General features: G+C 46.4%; 1 protein-coding gene across 17 annotated transcripts in view; it reads left to right on the top strand.

Annotated features, from left to right (window-relative positions):
* Positions 1-20344, top strand: part of NOS1 (nitric oxide synthase 1) — a 188654-nt gene that overhangs the window by 128120 nt on the left and 40190 nt on the right. For 10 of the 17 annotated variants that reach the window (XR_014826157.1, XM_084994184.1, XM_084994188.1 and 7 more), the window contains 9 exons: positions 2962-3101; positions 5776-5950; positions 9090-9191; positions 10955-11149; positions 11554-11639; positions 14028-14172; positions 15786-15890; positions 16430-16488; positions 20060-20176. Coding sequence is in view for 15 of the 17 variants with exons in the window: in XM_084994184.1 (XP_084850310.1) it covers positions 2962-3101; positions 5776-5950; positions 9090-9191; positions 10955-11149; positions 11554-11639; positions 14028-14172; positions 15786-15890; positions 16430-16488; positions 20060-20176 (1124 nt within the window). In the remaining 2 variants the exon portion in view is untranslated. Of the gene's footprint in view, positions 1-2961; positions 3102-5775; positions 5951-9089; positions 9192-10954; positions 11150-11553; positions 11640-14027; positions 14173-15785; positions 15891-16429; positions 16757-17391; positions 17494-20059; positions 20179-20344 lie in introns of those variants that run through there. The other 7 variants (XM_021072695.2, XM_084994180.1, XM_084994179.1 and 4 more) reach the window with 3 other exon arrangements.

The raw sequence follows: 20344 nt of genomic DNA on the forward strand, positions 1-20344 counted from the left end.
CATGCCATTACCTCGCCCAACCCTCATGATGAGCACTATTGCCCCATTTCACAGTTGAGTAGACCGAGTCTCATCAAGCCAACTGGGTCATCCAAGGTTACTAAAGGAGCAGAGGAAAAACTAGTACAGTCCAAATTTCCTGCCTCCCCCTGGGGGGAGAGGAGTTGAAATATGGAAGCCGTGTCCATCATCTTGGGCAATATGTCATACCATTCATTCATTCATTCATTTCTCTATACAACATTGCTGGCCACCCAACACCTCTCTGGATGTACTGAACTATCCAGCGCCGCAACAATTGCTGGCAGGCCAAGTCAATTCATAAAAGCTACGAGGAACATGAACACCACCTTCCCCCATTCAGGGTTCCTCCTGGGTGATGATGCCATCCAGACAGGTAGCACGGGTAAGGCCTGGAAGCTTCCACCAACTATGCCTACAAGAGATGCCGTAGGCAGACCCCACACCTGGAATGATCTCAGGCACACAGGCCTGGTGCCCCTTTTATTTGTCACCCGCTTCGTTCTGCTTCATCTTTGTTCTTTCCTCAACAACCCCCCTCAAACTCCACCCCCATACCTTCTCCAGAAGGGAGCTGCCAAGGCCAGGGGCTGCCTCACACCCTCGTGGCTGCTAATTTCACCTGCAGGAGGCTTTTCTTATTAAACTGTTTTTAGGAGTTCCCATCGTGGCGCAGTTGTTAACGAATCCGACTAGGAACCATGAGGTTGCGGGTTCGGTCCCTGCCCTTGCTCAGTGGGTTAACGATCCGGCATTGCCGTGAGCTGTGGTGTAGGTTGCAGACGCGGCTCGGATCCCGCGTTGCTGTGGCTCTGGCGTAGGCTGGTGGCTACGGCTCTGATTCGACCCCTATCCTGGGAACCTCCATATGCCGCGGGAGCGGCCCAAGAAATAGCAAAAAGACAAAAAAAAAAAAAAAACTGTTTTTATCCTGGAGTTCCCATTGTGGTTCAGCAGGTTAAGAACCCAGCTTAGTGTCTGTGAGGATGCAGGTTCAATCCCTGGCTTCACTCCGTGAGTTAAGGATCCGGTTTGCCACAAGCTGCAGCATGGGTCACAGATGTGGCTCAGATCCAGTGTTGCTGTGGTTGTGGTGGAGGCCAGCAGTTGTTGCTCTGACTTGACCCCTAGCCCAGGTGCAAAAGTTAAAAAAACAAACAAAAATGTTATCCTGAGGAGGGGGCTATAACCAGGGTGACCAGGAGTCACACCTGTGCCATTTTAGACTCAGCCAGACTCTCTGCTCCACTTGGCTGAGCCCTAACTGTCTACTTGGCTGACCTTGTCCTTGTGGCCACTGGAACAGAAACGCCACAGCTTCTTCCTCCCCTTCTGTCTCCAGAAATCTCACTGACATGGCACATCCTCCTAAACCCTTGTTTCTGGGCTTCCTCTTTCTACTAACCCAGCAGAAGGAATCACCCCAAACATAACCACATAATTGTAACTTTCAAAACCCCCTCACCCTGAGCTGTACGGTACAGCAGCCACTGGCTGCATGTAGCTCGTGACCACTTGAAATGTGGTGAGTCCAAACTGAGACCTGCTCTAAGTGTAAAATACACAGTCTTGGAGACAGAATGAAAAAAGAGTGGAAAAGCTCTCATAAATAATTTTTATCTTTGAGTTCCCAGCGTGGCTCAGTGGTTAATGAATCCGACTAGGAATCACGAGGTTTCGGGTTCGATCATTGGCCTTGCTCAATGGGTTAAGGATCCAGCGTTGCCATGAGCTGTGGTGTAGGTTGCAGATGCGGCTCGGATCCTGCATTGCTGTGGCTGTGGCGTAGGCCAGTGGCTATAGCTCTGATTAGACCCCTCGCCTGGGAACCTCCGTATGCCACCGGAGCAGCCCTAGAAAAGGCAAAAAGACAAATAAATAAATAAATAAATAAAAACAGAGTGTCTCAGGATGGTTGAAAGTAAAAAAGGAAAACACATTGTTCATGCATATAAAAAAAACACAAAATTATAAAAAAATAAAAATAAAAAAATAATTTTTATCTTGATTACCTATTGAAGAAATAATATTCTGGATAATCTTGGGCTGATCTATTCTTACATTATTAATTACAATAAATTTTGTGTGAAATATATTTTAATAATATTAATAATTTATCATTACTAAGTTAATGGCATTATTTAATCATCTGGTATATGATATAGTTTATGTTTTATTGGATTAATAAATATATATTGCATATTTAATTTTAATGTCAAATATATTAATATATTAATACACAATGGTATTAATATGTTGATATATTTATATTAATGTATTAATATGTTAATGCAGAATGATAACATTATTATATTCAAATATTGATACTTTGTTTAATATAATAAATTCCTATATTAATATAATTGATATAGTGATACAATTAATAATTATTTAATAATTAAATGTTATTGAAATTAAAATTTTTTCAGTGAATGTTATTTGAATTATTTTCACCTGGTTTTGCTTTGAGGTTTGTTTTTGTTTTTGTTTTTACTTTTTTAAATGTAGCTGCTAGAAAATTTTAAATTACTGCTTTATTTTTCTATAGAACATCTTATGCAGTAATTCTGATAGATCTGCCCTCATCAAATACAGTAGGTTTTCTTTGTATCTCAGGGAATCCAATGCAAACACCTCCAGAGCCAGTGGGTACCATGTGCCCAGCCCTGTACAGCTCCAAGAGTTCCCAGTGGGCGAGGAGGGCCCAGAAAACATAACCAAGTGAGGTGCCAAAGGACAGGTGTGCCTTCTGTCCTATGAGACCATGAGAAGCTGTACTAGTTACATGATGATGTCAGAGAGAACTTCGTAAAAGAGGTGGCCTGGCCCAGAGCCCCCAGAGGAAGGGGCTGCTGGTGCTGGGACCTCTGCCCCTCCCCCACTGCTGTTGTATCTAGAGGGTCTGGGCACGGTGGCCTGACCTGGCGGGTCCCGTTGCAGATCTGTATCCAGCAGGGCTGGAAGCCCCCAAGGAGCCGCTTCGATGTCCTGCCACTCCTGCTCCAGGCCAATGGCAACGACCCTGAGCTCTTCCAGATCCCTCCAGAGCTGGTGTTGGAAGTGCCCATCAGACACCCCAAGTAAGAGGGACTGATATGGGGTGAGGGAGGGTGGGTGTATTTACCCAGTGCGCTTCTCTGTCCAACCCCAGGCTCCCTGGCTCTCTTTCCAGCCCAGACAGAGGCTGAATGCAGGACTTTTTTCCCATCCTCACCATGGGGCCAGGGCAAGGTGGGCTCCCTAAAGTCCAGTGATTCCTCCTACACCAGCCTAGGCACCATCATCTTTTCCAAATCACAGTCTCCCTCCTTATACATCAGACAAAGACAGATACTGTATGATATCACTTAGACATGGAATCTAAAAAATACAACGTAACAAAAAAGAAGCAAACTACAGATACAGAAAACAAACTAGTGGTTGCCAGTGGGGAGAGGGAAGGAGGGGAGGGCAGTACAGGGGCAGGAGATTAAGAGGTACAAACTGTTATGTATAAAATAAACTCAAAGTAGGAGTTACCATTGTGTCTCAGTGGAAACTAATCTGACTAGCATCCACGAGGACCCAGGTTTAATCCCTGGCCTTGCTCAGTGGGTTAAGGATCCAGCATTGCTGTGAGCTGTGGTGTAGGCCACAGATGTGGCTCAGATCCTGCATTGCTGTGGCTGTGGTGTAGGCTGGCAGCTATAGCTCCAATTCAGCCCTTATCCTGGGAACCTCCATATGCCATGGAGTATATATTTTATGATATGGGGAATATAGCCAGTATTTTCTAATAACTGTAAATGGCCTATAACCTTTAAAAATGATGAATCACTATATTGTACACCTGTAGCTTATATAATATTGTATATCAACTATTCTTCAATTTTAAAAAATCTCCCTAAGCCATCAACCCAGACCTGCTCTTTTTCCAACGCTAAGGGCTGAAAGAGCAGTGGGCACACATTTTAAATAGAGGGAGCGATTTAAAACTCTAGGTGACCTGATATGGGTCAAGTTCAAAAACAATTTGGAGCTGTGATGGGGCTACTAAGGCTGTGGCCAGCAGTGCAACAGGCTTTACACATTTGGAGACTAAAGGAAATCCACAGTGAAACACTGGCCTCAGGAACAAAACTCATGGGGGAAGCACCAAAAAATTCAATATCAAGATAAATTCTATTTTAACACAGTAGTTTTAAAAATCAGACTTAATCTTTATCAATCCATGATGCATAATATGTCAGAATATTAAATAAAGATCAGATCTGGGTCAGGGTGGAGATCAGGGTAAAGCAATGAGGTAAGTGATACGAGTAGGGTTCTGTATTTAAAGTTTTTGTTTGTTTGTTTGTTTTATCTCTTCTAGGGCCGCACCCGCGACATTTGGAAGTTTCCAAGGTTAGGGGTCGAATTGGAGCTACAGCTGCCGGCCTGTGCCACAGCCACAGCAACACCAGATCTAAGCCTCGTCTGTGACCTACACCACAGCTCACGGATCCTTAACCCACTGAGCGAGGCCAGGGATTGAACCCGCAACCTCATGGTTCCTAGTCGGATTCATTAACCACTGAGCCACGATGGGAACTCCTGTATTTAAAGTTTTGACACTTGGAGTTCCCATCGTGGCACAGTGGTTAACGAATCCGACTAGGAACCATGAGGTGGCGGGTTCGGTCCCTGCCCTTGCTCAGTGGGTTAACGATCCGGCGTTGCCGTGAGCTGTGGTGTAGGTTGCAGACGCGGCTCGCATCCTGTGTTGCTGTGGCTCCGGCGTAGGCCAGTGGCTATAGCTCCGATTAGACCCCTAGCCTGGGAACCTCCATATGCCGCGGGAGCAGCCCAAAGAAATAGCAAAAAAACAAAAAAATAAAAAAATAATAAAGTTTTATACTTTGTTCGTCATGGATTTTTTTTATTTTTAAATTAAAAAATGAATTAATTTAGAATGTGTAAATAAACTAATAGTTTTTGATCTTGATTATTGGGTTTGTTGGTTCCTCAAGACTAGTGCCTTGTTTGCCTCACCCTAGTCCCTGCCCTGGAGAGGGAGAAACGTCCTGAGGCTCCTGATGCTGCCCCATGTCTGGGAACTCACCCAGCCTCCCTGGTGAAACCTGGCCTTCATTCATTCATTCGAGAATTCAGTATTGTTTATTATTCCCCCTCTGGGCCAGGCATTGTGCTAGGTTTTGTCACTGACTTGTTCCCCACCTCCATGATGCTTTTGCTCTCAAGAGGGAGATCAATTACCCAAATAACTACTTAATTTCAACAAAATGCTGCAAAATAAATGTTATGGTACCTAGAGGCATAAAGCTGCCTGACCCAACCCCAGGCTGGGCATCAGGGATGGCTTCCCAGAGTAAGCAGCATTTTAGCTGAGAATGAAAGGGCAGGTAAGAGCTAGGCAGGCACAGAAGGAAAAGAGAAGATAAGATCCCCAAGAGGAAGGAACTGCCATGCAAAGGCCCTGAGGTCAGAGATTAGAGACTCACTCTCTCCAGATTCACCTTCGGGGTATGTTTAGGAGATAAACAGCAGCCCAAGGCAGAGGTTCCCAGGCCTGGCTGTCCATCCACATCACCTGGAAATATGCTAAACTGCAGGCCCCAGCTACGGAAGCTGGGATGCCTCAAGTCTGGTGTGCACTCAGGAGTTAGGTTCTGACAAAGTCCCAATCTGTCGCTGGCATTTCAGCATCCCCAGACCAAGACTATCTTCCCGTGAGGCTCCTGCCCCATGGGAGCTGGGCTGTGTTACTCTCCGCAGGTTTGAGTGGTTCAAGGACCTTGGGCTGAAGTGGTACGGCCTCCCTGCTGTGTCCAACATGCTACTGGAGATCGGCGGCCTGGAGTTCAGTGCCTGCCCCTTCAGCGGCTGGTACATGGGCACGGAGATTGGCGTCCGTGACTACTGTGACAGCTCTCGATACAACATCCTGGAGGTGAGGTCCTTGCGTGGTCATCATGACGGGGAAGCACAAGGCAGAGGGGGTGGGTTCAGCCATCCCTCCCGACAGTAGAGCTCTGGCTGGGAAACTGAAAGAGGTTAAAACAGAACCTGCAAGTCTGGTGAAGCCCCCTGGCATTTCTAAAGTCTTCTGTGGCATTAATAGGACACGTGCTCAGCACTGCTCCAAGTGCTTTGCATGTTTTACATGCTCATTTAATCCTCACCCCACTGTCGAGGTGTGATAATCCCCCTCTCACAGGAGGCCTTCTGGAGGGTTGAAATGACCAGCTCAAGGTCACTCAGCTCTCGAGTGGTAGAGCTGAAATGTGAACCCACTCTGGCTTCCAAGTTCACAACCATTCTGCTGCACTGCCTGCCAGCGTCATACCTTGTCAGAAGTTTTTCAGAACAACCCATGAACTTGGGACATTTTTGGTCTCTTTTGTGAAGAATAAGGGGGGGGGAGGGCGGGTTGGCAGTGATTCCCCACCACGTGCGTTTCTCAGTGGAGGGTCTGACTCCCTCCCTGGCTGAGTCATCCTCATCTCCTACAGCGAGTGCGCTGGGGCGGACCGCTCCCTGGAGCTCCGCTTTGGGGAAAGCATCAGGATTGCTGTGGTTTTGTCAGCAAATGTTGTCTCTAGCAACAGTCCGCTGTGGCTGGCCTTGTTTCCGAAGAAGACACCAAAAAAACAGAGAAGTTAAGCACTGAGCCTGCGTCACACAGTAAATAAAGCACAGCACTTATTTGAACCCTGAACCAAGAGTTAGGTTTATATTGTTAAAAGCCGCGTTAACCTGGCTGGACCTTGAAGGTGTTGTGCTAAGTAAGTCAGAGACAAATACTGTATGGATTCACTTATATGTGAAATCTAAAAAAGCCAACCTCCTAAAAGCAGAGAGTGGTGGTTATCAGGGGCCAGGGGCAGGGAAACTGCAGAAGATGTTTTAAGTGTACAAACTTGCACCTAGTAGATAAATAAGTCCTGGAAATCTAATGCACAGCATAGTGATGATAGTCAATGGTGATACTGTGTTATAAATTTCAAAGCTGCTAAGAGATTAGACCTTAATTATTCTCACCAGAAAAAAGAAATGGCAATTATGTGATTGGCTAGAGGTGTTAACTCACACCACTGGTGGTAATCGTATTATGATATATAAATCATATCAAATCAATACTTATTCACCTTAAATTCCCTTAATACTGTATGTCAATTTTTTCTTAATGTTTTTTTAATTCCTTGAGTATTAGCCTGGAAAACAGAACCGGGGTCATCAGCTTTGCCACACATTGGAATTGCCTAGGAAGTTTTATCAGGGCCCCCACTCCCCACTCCCCAAGATTTAGATGAAGTTGCTCCAGGGTGGAGCCTGGGCACCAGCATTTTTCAAAGCTCCCCAGAAGATTCTACTGGGCAGCCACTGATCTGTAGAAACTTCTGGCAGGTAAGGAAAACCAGGCAATTTCCAGAGATGTGGCTCATCATATTTAAGAATTTTTAAAGTCATATTTTTTTCCCTGCAACTAATTTCTATTATTTTAAGCAAAATAATCTGTAGAAGTAACCATGGCAGCATGTCTGGCAGGACACACTCTCCTCTTTCATAAAATAACACGTTTTATCTGTATTTATGTAAAGCAGCAAATTTCTTACTCTCTGTGTTTGTGTCACCACTAAAAGACCCCAAACAGAACCTAATGCCTCAGCCTCAAAAGAGAAAATGAATTAAGTCTGCTTTCATGATCCCTGCTTACATTTCGATTGCAAAGAGTAGTCACTGGGTGACTCAAATGAGACTCCCTCCCATCCCAGCCTTCGGATTCAAACTGCCATTATGTACAAATGTTGACAGCTGGGCCTGGGAAGCAATTTACCCAAACCTAGGAAATTGTCACATTCTAGCCCCATAATGAGACCCAGGTTCCCACAAGTGACTAGAATTGACAGAGGAAGTGAGAAGCCAGGCTCTAATTAATGGACTTGCTATTGGGTTTTCCCCACTCCTGACATCAGCCCCTGCCTTAGCTGGAGCTGTAACGTAAATGTCAGGAGTTGTTTTTGCCAAGTAGTTTTGCCAAAGGAGTCAGCTGGCTCGGGAGCCACTCCAAGGCCTGGAGCATTATGCATCTCCCTGGGTTCAAGTCCCCAGGCCATCTGGCTCTGTGGACTGTGGGCAAGTGTGTGTAGCTCTCTGAGCCTCAGTTTCCTCATCTGTCAGATGGTTTGGCAGATATTATAACTAGCTTCCAATTGGTGTCCACTCGAGAGACAGAACAGGATGAGAGAAGTGCTTTTTCTACTAGAAAGCAGGTGATGCACTCCTTAAACCCTCCAAAGACTCTCCTCATCATATGTGGATTAAAATCCTGAATCCTTAGCACATCCTGCATAATATAGTCCTGTCTCTCTCTCTCTCTCTCTCACCAATTCCCAACCATCCTAATACACTGGCCTTCTTTCTGTATCTCAGACAGCATAAGCCTGATCCCACCCCAGGATCTTTGCATGTGCTGTTCTCTCTGCCTAGAATATTCTCTCCCAAGATCTGCAAATGTTTTGCTTCTCATCATTTGGGTCTCACCTGTATGCCACAGCCACAGTGGTCCTTCCCTGACTATTCTCGTTCAATTCATCCTGTCCCCATATCCCTCTTTAATCCCATTTCCTTGCCTTATTTTCTTCCTAGGAGTTAGCACTCATCACAATATTAACTGTCTCTTTACCTCACTAGAAGGTAAAGTCAATAATAAAAAGGCCAGCCAAGTCCTTCTAGTTTCTTGCTATCAGTAGTTGCCTGATTTAAAAACTAAAAGGTTGAATGAGTAAGTGAATTCATCTGCATATCAGTTTTGACTAATTAATTAAGAAGTTCACAAGTGGAGTTCCCTAGTGGCTCAGCAGGTTAAGGATCAGGCATTGTCACTGCTGTGGTTCTCGTTACCACTGTGGCACAGGTTCAATCCCTGGCCTGGGAACTTCCGAATGCCATGGGTGTAGCCAAAGGAAAAAAAAAAAAAAAACTATTGAAAAAAAAGAGTTCATTAGCGACACTAGCTCTGTCCCTATTTAGTCTCTGAAATCCACAGGTGTCCCAGCCTTTGAGTCTGTGTTTCCTTCCACTTTCAGGAAGTGGCCAAGAAGATGAACTTGGACATGAGGAAGACATCCTCCCTGTGGAAGGACCAAGCACTGGTGGAGATCAACATTGCGGTTCTGTACAGCTTCCAGGTAGCCCGGGGATTCCTCCCAGCTGCCAAGCCTCAAAGGGGAATTAAAACTTTTCAGAGTCCTAGGGCAGAAGGTCAAGGGCCCACCTACTAGGAACCATCTTTGCAGGGATCTGTGCATCAGCAAGGTCTCCTTGCCATCCTGCCTGCCTTTCCCTCCATGATAGATCTTGGGTGGGGACCATTTGAGGAGGAGATAAAAAGATAGGGGGTTTGTGGCTTGTTGCTTATGATTTTTTTAGAATTGAAATGGCAGACATGCTCTGTGTCTTGCCACGTCTTAGGCACTTAGACTTTCATGCAACAGAGACAGATACTCATCATCATGATCAGAAGCATATAGGCCCATGGTAAATGCAATTATATGTAGCACAGTGGCTTTAAAAATTATCGACTAAACCACGACACTTCTGAGGGCTAAAGGGGGACACTGCTAATCATTGTGACAGAAGATGGGCATAAGCTGGCATTCTCCTGGGCAAACCAGGAGACCCATGGTAGAGAGGTCACTCTGTACAGTAGAGACCAGCTCTGTCCTCAGAGGGTGACAGTCTGGGAAGCTAGACCCTCATAGACACATGGAAGGCAGGCACAGATGGTAGACTGAGCTTATCAAGTCATGTATAGGCATGAATATAAACCATAGGTCCCCATGTCCAGAGTAGGGAGACTAGCTAGATCAGGAATATATATCCCAGGGAAGAGGCCAGTTGAAATGGGGCGAGGGGTAGGAAGCTCCTCCCTTCCCTCTTCCACCATGGAGGAGTGAAACTTCAGGAGTTGTGGGTAACAAAGGAGGATGGTTTCATAGCCTGGTATGAAGACTGGCAAGCCAGAGACACCAGAGGTGCAAGTGGGATGAATGACTGAAAAAAAAAAGGAGTTCCTATCGTGGCCCGACTAGTATCCATGAGGATGTGGGTTGGATCCCTGGATGTGGGTTAAGGAGCCGGTCACTCAGACATTCAGTCCACCCACCTCTGCTGGGGCTGACTTGTTTTCATTTTAATAAACTAACCCTTATTACTTAAGGATTTTTATTTTAAGAGGATTTTCTATCACTATCATAAATGGGGAGCCAGGAAGTTCCCTGGTGGCTTAGCAGTTAAAGAACCCATCATTGTAGGAGTTCCCGCTGTGGTGCAACGGGATTGGTGGCGTCTCTAGAGCATTGGAATACAGGTTCCATTCCTGGCGTTGCCGCAGCTGCTTGGATCTGATCCCTGACCCGGGAACTCCATGTGCCACGGGGTAGCCAAAAACGGAAAAATAAAATAAAATAAAATAAAATATTCACTTAAAAAAAAATCTGGCATTGTCACTGCTGTGGCTCGGGTCACTGCTCTGACACGGGCTTGATCCCTGGCCTGGGAACTTCCACATGTTAATAAACAAACAAATAAATAAATGGAGAGCCAGTATCATTTGCTGTAAACAAAAGAGAATTGTAAATTTCAATAAATATATAAACAAATACACACAAGGGAAACAACACAAAGTCGTTAGATGCTAGTCGCCTGAGCTTTCTCTCATTAAAAATAAGGGGGGGTGGGGGAAGAAGGACAGAGGAAGATTGGCAAGAGAGGCATGAAAGATGAATTAGCACCCAATCAGGATTGAAAGAACAGTGCCGAGAATCATGTTATACTGATTTAAATCATCTCCAGAACCACCCTTGGGGAAACACCACTCTGTGAGCGAGGGAGTCCCAAAACATCCCACCTTCTCTTACCTCCTGACTCCTTGTTCCCTGTCCTCCCCCAGAGTGACAAAGTGACCATCGTGGACCACCACTCTGCCACCGAGTCCTTCATTAAGCACATGGAGAATGAGTACCGCTGCCGGGGCGGCTGCCCTGCCGACTGGGTGTGGATCGTGCCCCCCATGTCCGGCAGCATCACCCCTGTCTTCCACCAGGAGATGCTCAACTACCGGCTTACCCCCTCCTTTGAATACCAGGTCCTGCCCCCCGCCACCTTTCTCGTGCTAAGTCTTCAATATCCCACGTGCATGTTATACTTAGAGCGCATCTCAACTTGAACTTGCCTTTCAGATGCTCCAGTGTGGCCACTATATTGGACTGCCCAGCTTGGGCTGAAAGATGAATGCAGATGAACTGAGTGGTCAGGGGTCACAAGGAGCGCTTGAGAGGGTCTGAGGGCTGAGTGGGAAGGTCTAGCAGGACAGTGCAGGGAGGCTAGACCAGCCACTCTGTGCCCTGTGGTCACCACGGGCAGAATCACTCCCTTCAGGGGCTAAGGGTCGGGCACAGCCGGGTGGCCACAAGCCTCCAGAGAGTTCTGAGCATCTCCCAAGAGGAGCTGGGGACACTCACTGTGGTGACCGTAGTCCTCTCTTCCCAGCCTGACCCCTGGAACACCCACGTCTGGAAAGGCACCAACGGGACCCCCACAAAACGGCGAGCCATCGGCTTCAAGAAGCTGGCAGAGTACGTCTCCTAAAGTTGGTTGGGATTGGGGGATGGATGGGCCTCCAAATTCAGAGAACTCCAGAAAAGGAGGCTGGGAACATATCTGTCCCTCTGACCTCTTGTGTGATAGGATTTCTCTGTTTTTTTTTCCAATCTCTTTATGCTTCCTTTGCATCAGCGTCTGGGAAGTAAACATTGCCATGACTCTTCGCCTTCCCAATGTCACCTTCCTCACCCCCGTTTCCTAAATTCTTGTCCTGGAGGCAGTGCTGTGTTGACAAACCAGCTCTCCTAGTAATAATGATGGCCATAGTAATAATAGATTTGTAACATTTGCCAATTTCTGTGGTGTAAATACGCCCACTATGGCCAATATCAAGCTCCCAGCAGGAAGTCACTGAACCAGAATAGGGAAGAGCTGGGATGATCTGGCCCCAGCACACCGCTGTCTAAAGAGTACTCTCATCTAGGGCTGAATTTTCATTTCACTCACTCACTCACTCATTCATTCATTCATCCAACAAATGGACACAGAGTGCCTACTTGGTACCAGACACTGTGCTAGGCTCCAGGGATGTCCTGATGAGCCAGAAAACGTGGTCCTGCCTTCATGGAGCCCACATCTACCATTAACGAACAATTCATGGCACCCTAAAATAGACTTCACTGAGTTTGGGAGGTCAAAAAGGGCAATTGAGCTGAAGAATGAAGTAAGACTTCACTGAGAAAAGGAAGGAGGGAAGAAGGTTATGAACCAAGGCCACTGAAGAGTAATTGTCCTGAAGAATCCGTGGCCAGCCAGGGAACCAGCTGGCAGGTGGGATGGAGCTGAGATGGTTTAATGGGGATGCCAGCCTCTGTCTAAAGATAGAGAATTCCCTGACCCACTCAGCAGAGATCCGCTCTTTGGAGCTAACTTTTTGCAGAGGAGCTAATATGCTCTAAGCTACTTACTCACTTTCCTCTGCCACTTGGGTCCAGAACTCTCTGTTTTCAACAGGTGCCATCCGTGCCATTGACCCCAGAAGTGAAACACTGGTGGGTCTTGACAGAGACTGAAACCAAGGTCCTGGCTCTGCTAATGTGGTCTGCAGGCTCTCTCCCTGCTCTCCCTCCCTCCCCTCTCTCCTCCGTCCACCCAACTTTGTCTTCCAGCCAAGCGAGAACACATCAGCAGCCATCCATTCCCTAACAAGAGCATCACAAATATTCTCAGGAACAGCAGCCTCTGGCTTCAGTTCAGTTCAACTGTCTCCGAGGGAGGAAGGGTGGGAGAAATCTAAAGCATTAATTGCACTATTAAGTTTGGGGTGGAAACAATGGGAGTTAATTATAGATGCTTTTTTATGCTCCAGTCATTCAAAGGGAACCCTCCAGGCACCTCGTATTCTTTTGTGTATCTCCCCTTTACCTCCAAGTGCTCCAGCAGTGTGGGTGGTTTCCCTGATTCTAAAAAAAAATGATGAATTTACCACCAATAATCCCCAGGTGGGGGTAATTAGCAATTTGTCTACACTGAGATTCCTAGTGAGATCAGGGGTGCTCACTGGGAAGGTGAGACTGGGCACCCCTGAGCTCTGGCCCATCTGCCACCCCCATGCCCTCAGAGATGGGAAGGAAAGAACTGGTTCTGAATTCTCCATTTAACCAGAAAGAGCTCTGACTTGACATTTAACTCCCGGGGCTTTGGCTGTAGCAGCATGTTTGAAATTTATTCCTTCTTTTGATAGATGTGCATTTAGTGCCTAGTAAGTATCAGGCTCTACAAGACACTGGATGTGCAGGGCTGACTAAACGAAACCTGGTCCTTCCTTTGGGGATTTACAAACCTCTAAAATCCCTTCTAGCTCAATACCTGGTGATTTACTAGTGATTCATTCCCCTCCCTCCATCTCTCTCTCTCTCCCTCTCTCTGTTTCTCCCTCCTCCTTCCTCCCCTTCCCTTCTCTCCCTCCCTCTCTCTTTCTCTCTCTGTCTTATACACACACACACAAATGTAAGTTCCATGACAGCTATTTCTCTGTTTTTCCGCTTCTGTAACAATGCCCAGCACATAGGCACTCAACAAACACTTGATGAATGAACAAATGAGTGAATGAATGAATGATCATCTTCTGGGGCAATGCTTGGCAAACCACCAAGATTCTCAAGCCTGGGATCAATCAATCAACAGACTAACAAAACCAACCATGTTAGCTCATAACTAGTGGTTCCAGAGGGACTTAATAAGGGGATCAATATGGCACTAAATTCGCACTCAGAGGGTCTCTGAGGCCATCAAGGATTATGAGAGTAAATCCCACCCTGTTATATTTCATGGATCATGGTTCTCACCTGAAAGGTCTCAGCCTGGCATCCTCCCTCCTTTCTATGTTACCCATTTTCTTCTCCATCCTCTCTCCCCAGAGCCGTCAAGTTCTCAGCCAAGCTGATGGGACAGGCTATGGCCAAGAGGGTCAAGGCTACCATCCTTTATGCCACAGAGACGGGCAAATCACAGGCTTATGCTAAAACCTTGTGTGAGATCTTCAAACATGCCTTTGATGCCAAGGTGGGTAGGGGGCAGTGCCAGCTGTCCAGCCCCTCATGGTAAATAAAGGTGGGGAGGGGAAAGAGGGGAGCCAGCAGAAAAGAACCCTTTGAGAATCGGTGAAAGCACATCTGGAGATGCCCATCAGCACACTCATGCCCATTTGCCTCTTTCAGGGGCTTGTGATGCTTCTCTTCCTGTGAACCCGCCACGAGACCAGTGATCACAACCCCCATCTCTAGAGAAAAATGGTAGAAATTTTTATGAGAAACACTTCTGGAGTTAGTTTGGGAAGCTCTGCATTTAGTACAGTCCAGTGGGTTTCTTCACTGCAGGAATTATCAGAGCCTTTAATCCATAAGTATGTGTTATCATTTCCAAAAGAGGAGAGGAGAGAATATAAATGTTTCCCAAATACGTCTGCTTAGGGCTCACTTATTTTCCAGGAGCATCACAGGAACCTACTCTGAGAAATGTTGCTCAAATAATGCTAAGATACAGGGCAAAACAATCTTTCCCTAAGGTGGGTATCACAGATGTGTTCATCCCTGGTCTGATTCTGCTGTACAGCACAAGGAACTATATCCAATCACTTGTGATGGAACATAATGGAAAATAATATGAGAAAAAGAATGTGTGTGTGTGTGTGTGTGTGTGTGTGTGTGTAAACTCGGTCACTTTGCTATACAGCAGAAATGGACAGAACACTGTCGATCGACTATAATAAAACCATTTTTTCTAAGAGGGGAAGCTGAGCAGACAATGGTCAGATGCAGCTGGGTCAGTCCCAGCCTAAAGATGGTCAAGAAGATTCCAGCATCAGTTGGTTGTAAGAAGCCCAAGGGCCCCAATCAGGATTTGTCTCTAGTGGCAGCCAACCCATTGCCCCAGACTCTCTGTGGTCCTTCAGGCCACAGTGACCGCAGAAAGGTCCCATGATGCCAACAAGCTTTTCGTTCTACCCATCTGAGCACACTGACATAGTGGTACCCAGAACCTTTTGATCTCCTTCCAAAGGGGATAGCTCAAGATGATTTCTCTTTGGGAGTTCTCCTGTGGCTCAGTGGGTTAAGGATCCAGCATTGTCATTGCAGCAGCTTGAGTCACTGCCATGGCACTGCCCCTGGAACTTCCACATGCCATGGGCACGGCCAAAAAATAAAAATAAAAAAAGATGACTCGGAGTTCCCATCGTGGTGCAGTTGTTAACGAATCTGACTAGGAACCATGAGGTTGCGGGTTCGGTCCCTGCCCTTGCTCAGTGGGTTAACAATCCGGCGTTGCCGTGAGCTGTAGTGTAGGTTGCAGACGCGGCTGGGATCCCGCATTGCTGTGGCTCTGGCGTAGGCTGGTGGCTACAGCTCCGATTGGACCCCTAGCCTGGGAACCTCCACATGCCGCGGGAGCGGCTCAGGAAATAGCAAAAAGACAAAAAAAAAAAAAAAAAAAAGAATAATGGAAATCACCCAATCAGGACAGCAGACAGAAAACCAAATGCAAAAAAAAAAAAAAAAAAAAAGATGACTCATCTTTTTCCCTCTCACTTCTTTTCCCCCATCACTTTGTTCTTTCCTACCCCTTCTCTCTCCTAATTACCTTCTTCTTTCCTCTCCCCCCATCATTTTCCCACCCAGGTGATGTCCATGGAAGAATATGACATCGTACACCTGGAACATGAAACTCTGGTCCTAGTGGTTACCAGCACCTTTGGCAATGGAGACCCCCCTGAGAATGGGGAGGTGAGCTGAGCTTTCACCTGTTCTAGCATGAGTTTCCATCAACAGGAAGAAGGAGGGGCAGCAGTTACACCTGCAATAGTAGCCAACCCTCTCAGAGCCTCAAAGCCAATGACCTCAGTTTGGCTCCAAGTTCTGTCAAGATTGGACAATTTCTAGTCCTCAGTCTATAGTTGTCCAGTGACCAGCTAATCTCTAATAAAAATGTTGTCCCCTGAGTGGGCTACTCCTTCAGAATGGATGCTCCAATCAAGAGCTTGGTGGTCCCTGCTCCAGATGCGAGAAGTGGGGACAATATTTTTATAGAAATCCAGAAAGGGCTTTATGTGCTGGGGGTGGTGGTGGGGCGAGGGGAGTCCATACCTATGGCCCTTTAGAAACAGCCCTCTTCCACATGCACCTGCAGCAATGCTGCCCAGCCCAAGCCTCTGACACCCTGGCCTCCAGGGTGTCAAGTCAAAACCCCAGACTCTCAATGCCCAACCCTGTTGCAGATTTAATCACACATGCCTCACATTTTGCTCATCTTTTTCAACCTTTAGAAGTTTGGCTGCGCTTTGATGGAAATGAGGCACCCCAACTCTGTGCACGAGGAAAGGAAGTAAGTGAATGACCTGCCACTGTCACATGACACCCTGTAGGGGTAATCAGAAATTGTCTTTTGGCCTCTGGAGTTCACATCTGAGTTCTGAATGGTTTTCTAACCTGCAGTCTGTGATCGATTTTAGCCAATGGGTGACTGTGATCCGCTGGGGTGGATATTTTGGTCTTTGGTCACTTCACAAGCCTGTGCCTCTTTTCCCATCACCTTGGGTTTATTATACCTGCCTGAACTTTCTAATTTGTAAAAGTCAAATTAGAAAGTAGATGTCAGGGTCCTATGAAAAGTTGAGCACTATGCAAATGGTAGTTCTTATTTCCCTTTGGAAACCTACATTCAGAATCAGCAAGCTTCTTTCCCTAGAACTTTTCCCTCTGATGCTCACAGTGCAGTTACCTCCACTAACATGAAGGTTAACTTCAAAAGATAAGATACTTCATAGGTGAAAAATGCCTGGGGTCAAAAGATGTTCCTGGTGAAACTGCCTCTAACATGGGATTAGGTTCCCAAGATATTTCATAAGGTGACAAATACTCATAACCAAAATTAACCTGAAATCCCCCCAAAGTCGAGAACATGCGGCACATGCATAGGGATCTGTCTTTTTATGAGACCAACACCATAGAGTAGATGCCAGCACTGGCTGGTGTTCGAGGCTGTGCTCTGCAGAAAGTCCCTCCTGGTTTTCTTTCAGCCAAACACATGTTGCCAAACTTGCGTGCCTTTCATATCCAGGGGACAGCTTAAGTCCCCTGTGGTCAGCCCTCCTTCTCTGCTCAATGCAAGCATCTTGTCCTCCCTCTCCCTGCCTCTCTCCTTCCCAGCACATCCTGGTGGCCTCCAGCAGGTCCCCCTCACCCCTCCTCCAGGGAAAGATAGGGCACCATCCATTCTCCCCTCTAGGTACCCGGAACCCTTGCGTTTCTTTCCCCGTAAAGGGCCTTCCCTCGCCCGAGGTTACACAGAACTGCGCGGTCTGGCTGCAGCTCGTGACAGCCAGCACAGGTAGAGTGTGTGTGTGTCATGTGTTGTGCGTGTGCTCACACATGCATGCACTTCTATGCCCTGCGTGCGAGCGTGCGTGGATGAGCGCACGTGTGCGCATGCGTGCATGACGATGCAGTTGTGTGTGCGCATGCTCAATGCTACAGCATCCAAAGCCACATCTAGGTCTCACGGAGACCTAAGTTCTAACCCAGGCTCTGCCAGTAGCACGCTGAGTAACCTTATGCAAGTTGCTTGACCTCTCTGAGCCTCCGTCTTTCTCATCCGTCAAACGGGGAGAAACTCTGCTGTGACCACCTCTGGGATGTGTTGCAGGGATCAAAGGATCATAACAAAGAGGAATGCATTTGGAAAAACCTCCAGCCTCATACAAATACATGTGCTGTTATTTTTACCCCACAACCATCAACCATCCCTCCCACACCAACAACACAGCCACCCCCTGATATGTTGCAGGACTTATTTGGAGAAGTGACTCAATGTGAGACTATTTTAGGGCAGAAAATACACTTACATATATTTAGAACTTTCCTGATGCTGGAGCGAAAACTTTGAAGAACATCCAGCTTAGAAACCCTGCTGCCAGAATGCGCAATTTCTTTTTTTGTCTTTTGCCACTCAGATGTGTGTGTGTGTGTGCCTGTGTGTGTGTGTGTGTGTGTGTGTGTGTGTGTTGAGTTTCTGTGTTTTGGTTTGTGATTCGAAGGTTTTCTGGTTTTTTGGTTTTTTGTTTGGGGGCTTGTTCAAGGTATTTTTGGTCTTGGAGATTTGTTTTTGTTTTGCTTTGTTTTTATCTTATCTGAGAACAAAACTTACCACTTTTAGAGGAAAAGTGGGAAACCATGTTTGTATTTGTCTTTATTTTTGTAGTTGTTGAGATTTAAAATTTCAAGGCTCATGAGCCTCTGATGCTGAGGTTTGAGTCCCAATAACATCTTTCTTCCCCTTCAAAACAACTTCAAGAGAAATCCAATCTCTTTTCAGGCTATGTGTCAGTGCTGAACATTTTTCATGTTTACCTGAAGTGTGAGAGACCCTTGAAATGTCTCAAGACCAAAACTATATTGAAAGAGAATGTAGCAGTTGTTACCAGTGGGTAAAGGGGAGGGGGAGGGGTGATGTAGGGGTAGGAGAGTAAGAGATACAAAATGCTATGTATAGGAGTTCTCGTGTGGCTCAGCAGAAACGAATGTGACTCGTATCCCTGAGGATGCAGGTTCAATCCCTGGCCTCACTCAATGGGTTAACTATCTGGTGTTGCTGTGAGCTGTGGTGTAAGTCACAGATGTGGCTCAGATCTGGTGTTGCTGTGGCTGTGGTGTAGGCTAGCAGCTACAGCTCCGATTGGACCCCTGGCCTGGGAACCTCCATATGCTGCAGGTCCTGCTCTAAAAAGACAAAAAAAAAAAAAAAAAAAAAAAAAGCTATGTATAAAATAAGCTACAATGTTATATTGTATAACACAGGGACTATAGTCAATACTGTATAATAACTATAAATGGAGTATAACCTTTAAAAATTGTGAATCACTAGACTCACTATAGTTGTAACATATAATATTGTACAACAACTACACTTCAATTTTTAAAGATAGAAATAAAGTGTGTGTGGGGGGGTGTGTTGCCGTTGTGGCACAATGGATTAAGAATCCCACTGCAGCAGCTCGGGTCACTATGGAGACAAGGGTTTGATCCCTGACCCAGTGCAATGGGTTAAGGATCCAGCATTGCCACTGCTGTGTGAGATCTGAGATCTGGCGTTGCAGTGGCTGTGGCATAGGCCAGCATCTATAGCTCCAATTAGACCCCTAGCCTGGGAACCTCCATATGGCACAGGGGCGGCCTTGAAAACACAGAAGACAAAAAAAAAAAAAAAAAGACAGACAGAAAAAAAGAGAATGTTGACCAGGTGGTCCTGCACCATCCGGCAAACCTTTCTATGAGGGTATAAATATTCTTTATCTGTGCTGTCCTGTACAGCAGCCACTAGCCACACCTGGCTGTTGAGCACTTGACGTGGGCTAGTGCAGGTGGGGAACAGAATGTTTCATTGGGTGGGACTGGAATGAATGTAACTTTAAAGAGCCGCACACAGCCAATGGCCACTCTAGTGGACAGCACAAGTGTAGTTCCTGGCCATGCAGTGTGAGGTGTGGGGACCAGCAGCATCAGCATCTCCTGGGAGCTTGTTAGAAACACAGACTAGTAGGCCCCACCCTGGACTCCTGAGCCAGGATCTGTACCTTAACAAGATCCTGGAATGATGCCTGTACTCACTAAAATTGGGCAAGCAAGGAAACACAGTCTGATGGGTTAAGAAGTGGTCTGTTCTTCCTGAGTCAGGTGTGGTCCAAAACCTTTTCAGTGCAGGTAACATCCAATGCAGATGGCCATCTGTCATTGTCAGGGGTTGGGGGCGAGGTGAGTTGATACATTCTAGACAAGGCGTCTAGAAGGTGTACTATGGGGAAGATTCTAGAACCAGGACTAATTAGTCATCCACCTTAGTGTTGACCCCAGGAGGGGTCTCCCAGCCAGCGCTCACAGACTCTCTTTCATCTTGGCAGGAGCTACAAGGTGCGATTCAATAGTGTTTCCTCATACTCCGACTCCCGCAAATCATCAGGGGATGGTCCAGACCTCAGAGACAACTTTGAGAGCGCCGGGCCCCTGGCAAATGTGAGGTGAGCATTCACACAAGAGCACTTTAGATAATTCATGGACAGATATTTTGTATTTCAACGGTTGTGTATTCAGTTTAATGGGGATTTGGAAAAAAAGAAAACTGAATGTCAAACCCTTGGTTTCGCAGATATTGGTCAAGATGAGGCTGATGTAAGCAGAGTAATCAG

The sequence above is a fragment of the Sus scrofa genome, chromosome 14 (genome assembly GCF_054392235.1).
Source record: "Sus scrofa isolate SSC_HxYL_T2T_F1_AM1 chromosome 14, Sscrofa_HxYL_maternal_Yorkshire_Landrace_v2.0, whole genome shotgun sequence".
Classification (NCBI taxonomy): domain Eukaryota; kingdom Metazoa; phylum Chordata; class Mammalia; order Artiodactyla; family Suidae; genus Sus; species Sus scrofa.